This window comes from Aedes albopictus, chromosome 2 (genome assembly GCF_035046485.1).
Source record: "Aedes albopictus strain Foshan chromosome 2, AalbF5, whole genome shotgun sequence".
NCBI classification, from domain to species: Eukaryota; Metazoa; Arthropoda; class Insecta; order Diptera; family Culicidae; genus Aedes; species Aedes albopictus.
In genome coordinates, this window is record NC_085137.1 from 115,520,116 (window position 1) to 115,524,004 (window position 3,889).

Consider the following 3,889-nt stretch of genomic DNA (forward strand, 5'->3'; position numbering starts at 1 on the left):
ATAACTGCCGAAAGCTGTGCGTGAGGAAAATGCAAGGACGTGTAATGAAAACCGCCCATAAAAATTGCATATCGTAAAACAGTTTAAAATTCGAAGTACGCAATGAAAACATATCTACTGAAAATATGTTGTAGAACCTCTTTCGAACTCGTTTTGTAGAATCTATTTTCGTATAATGAAGGACATTTGTGTGTTATATATGGTCCATCTGTACCATCACATTGAAAAATTGAAAATGGAGTTGTATGATATACCGTGACCGCGCCTAATTCCGTTCACTTAAGGTGATATTATAAGTGTGCGAGCTATAGGAAATTCATATTCAATTATAAAAATCTGAAAATGTGCTATGTTGTTGCTTCGTATCTATATGTTACAGGAAAAATATAAACAACGATGTAATTTTTCCATTGATTTAAAAAAAAGCTGCCGAACATAACAAGTGTTTGTTCCTAATTCCAATCAATCTGTTCCTAATTCCGTTCATTCGTGTTCCTAATTCCGGTCACTCTAATTGATTACCATTGTGATGAAACAAATGATATAAGTACAAGGTTTTATATTTCAAAACAACTTTAATGACAATCAAACACACTTCAATTCATTTTATGTAGGAAACATTTTAAAAGGATCATGTTTTCTTCTGTTTTTTCGCTGTTTTTCGAGACAACATTTCCAATTTTTTTGACTCTCTTTTTTTCTGCTTTTCAGCCTTTTTCTTTTGTTTTTCCATCTCCATAGATTTCTTGGCCTTCTCGAGATTTTCTACATACAATCGGTATGCTTGACTAGTGGCCACAGAAGGGGGGGAAAGCTTCGCTTGGCGCCTTTTGTTTGCAACATGTGTCGATGTAGATGGCATACAAAATGATTCATCAAATGCATCTGATGGGTCACGGTTTTCTTGTTCTGAATTGTAATCCGTGGTAGCTGAGGAAGTTTGATGCTCAGTTTGTCCTAGAATAAATAAGTTGTACGTATATTGTATTAATAATCAATCTTTGAGTTTACCGGTAGATGGCATATCTCCAAATCCGTGAAACACAGGTTCGACTGAATCAGTTTGCGATGAGGTAGATGGTACATTCAACATTCCTTTGGCTTTTTCCCATAATCGGTAAAGACTTGTATCAATGAGTGGTCCATGCCACTCTCCAGTTGGATGGCAGCTTTTGAAGATACTCAACTGATCAGAAGTCAGCAACGATTCAAGACGATTCGTGAAGTATTCATCATTCGTAATCAATGAGGAGTCCATAACTGGCCCCGTGGTATCCGTTGACAACGACGATTCGGCGCTTGGTTCTGTAGCTTGAGACGATGGATTTGCGCAGGTTTTTTGGACGAGACTTTCATAATTCACTGCATCTGGATCAAAGGGATACAATCCACAGCGCCGGAATCCGTTTGCCAACGTCCTTTGCACATTATCCATGCGATCTACTGCTCGTTTCATGAGCGGAGCGATTTCTTTCCTTGGAAGCACTTCGCCACTAGTATCGGTTCTCCAATTCACCAAGACTTGATTCCAATGGTTTTTGAATGCCCTAAAGAAACTGACATCCAGAGGCTGCGTAACTTGTGTGGAATTTGGTGGAAGGCATATTAGTATCATGTTTTTTTGCTGAGCAAAACTCCGTCGTCTGAGGGGAGACGTGAGATTTGTGTCCGTCTAAGAAAAGCACGACAGGAAACTGGATTTTTTGCTCAACAAGCCATGGGTGCAAAACATCCCTAAGGAAAAGGTAAAACGTGTCTCTGTTCATCCATCCGGATTCAGTTTTTCCTGCAGACCATCCTTCAGGCAATTTCTGCCAAATTTCTCCTGGAATCCTGGATTTGTACGGATACAGTACCAGCGTCGGGGTTAACTGACCAGCTGCATTAGCACCGAACAATGCAGTGTATGATTCTTTATCAGAGTTTCCCACTTTGGCGTGAACGTATTTTTCACCGCAACCAGCCAACACAACTTCTTTGGTGGGAACTGTTCGAACTGCGGTCTCGTCGAGATTGAATATCTGCTCAGGGTTTTTCAAAACTCCACGCAACCCTTCACTGACAAAATATTGTTCGATTTCGGTAAACCAGGATCTGATCTGGTGTTCGGACACAGCGGCACGATGCTTTGGTAGTGGACTGGGCACTCGCCGTGAAATTTCCGGATGACGATTAAGGAACAGCGCAACCCACTTTCGACCAGGAACGCCGTTTTTGAACGGGTTTGGTCGATCAGTTGCTCGTATGTAATGAGCAACACAAGCCTTCAACCGATTTGTATTTACCGGAAATCCCCTTTTTGCGTTGTCCAGCAACCAATCCGCAACTTTTTTCTCTTCTGCGCTTGTCAGCACCGTATCTTTTCCCGGGTTGGGCTTCGAAAATTTTCCCAGAACCTTGTCACGCAGCGTTGTGTTGGGAATTCCATATAATTTTGCCGTACTACGTACGGAGCATCCGGCTTTTACCTGTCGAACAGCTTCTTCGATCTTGTTGCGATCGTACAGCAGATTTTTACGAAGTTTTTTCGCGCCCATCTGTTGATTGGAAATAGGAGCAAATGAAATCAGTGGTTCCTTATTCCGGTCACAATTGTTTTTCTCATTTTGCATTCAAATTCATAGTTCAACTATCAAAATGATGTGAAATTCATAAAAATAATACCTTTGTTCTCCTGTTTGGGCGTTTTTCGAATTGTTTTTGGTGGTATTTCACGGGAAAATCACAAAATGTTTGGTTTGATCGACTCCACACGTCGGCTCGGGAAAATAACAAACATGGCGGCTGCTAGTAAGGCGTTGAGTATTTATTTACTTTTTCGCAATTATACACAATCAAATAATGCTAGTCATAAGTTTTGTGACGTGAATTTAACTATTCAATTTATATAAAATTATTTCAACAAACTTGTGCATTCAATTCGGATGATAATCAATGTTTTGTTTCACGTGAACGGAATTAGGCGCTGATTGGAATTAGGCGCGGTCACGGTACGGAATCTTTAGTCTGATAAATCTCAAATTCGTTAATCTCTTGTTTTTTTTTTCTTTTTTGACAAATAATTCTTACAAAATATGTTCGTTTTCGTTGAATGCGTCGAATTTTCGCAATCGTGAATGACGATTGATTTGAGTGAGAGAAAAACAGGACCGGCTACATAACGAGACGTGCGCTTGAAGGAGAGAAGACGCATCACCCAACTGCGTGTGTTGTAGTTATTTTTATTGGAGCTCGGCAAAACCCCATAGATGATCGGTTAGCATTGCAAGTTATCAATCAAATGATATAGGTTCGATTTTAACCTTGATTTTAACAAAAGTGCGTTTACTAAACAAAAAAGTAAATGTGGCCATTCGTCTTAATTCTTGTATCTTGAAGTGTATTTTGTTGCATTGGTGCCATAAGGATGAAGAGAACGAAATTGAGGGTTTGAGCGTAAAAATAACAAGCCTGCTAGTAAGAAAACTTTTTTTCGGAGAAGGGGGAGAATGTGGGGTATGAACAAAGCTGAGTAGCATTCCCCATGCGTGTATTTCCCCTAGCAAGCATCAGTGACAGCCAGCACCATGACGGGGTCGTCGTCAGTGTGATGCTGCCTCATTGACGAATGGACTGTTGGCGGAGCAAGTCGACATCACCGTGAGGTTCCGTATTATGCCAAGTGATTCTACTGCAGTTTGCTAAGATGGCTGGGAACGGATTGTTCCAGTGAGTTGCCCGGCATTCACAAGTAATTCCTGCAGGAAATCCACTTTTTTCAGGAATTCTTGCAGTGATTGCTCCAGGAATGCTGCAGGGGCTCATTCAGGATTTCTGGTGGAAGCCACCATTAGGTCCTTGAGGAATTCCTCACGAAATTCCTGCTGGGAATCCTCCAGGAATACTTGGA

General features: G+C 40.8%; 1 protein-coding gene across 1 annotated transcript; it reads right to left on the minus strand.

Annotated features, from left to right (window-relative positions):
- Nucleotides 1-1,062: 1,062 nt before the first annotated feature.
- Nucleotides 1,063-2,988, minus strand: LOC134289039 (uncharacterized). The gene is made up of 2 exons (XM_062855037.1): nt 2,665-2,988; nt 1,063-2,537 (listed from the first exon to the last, which is right to left on the minus strand). The coding sequence occupies exon 2, from the start codon at nt 2,535-2,537 to the stop codon at nt 1,548-1,550; it is 990 nt and encodes a 329-aa protein (XP_062711021.1). The 5' UTR covers nt 2,665-2,988; the 3' UTR covers nt 1,063-1,547.
- Between the last annotated feature and the right edge of the window lie 901 nt (nt 2,989-3,889).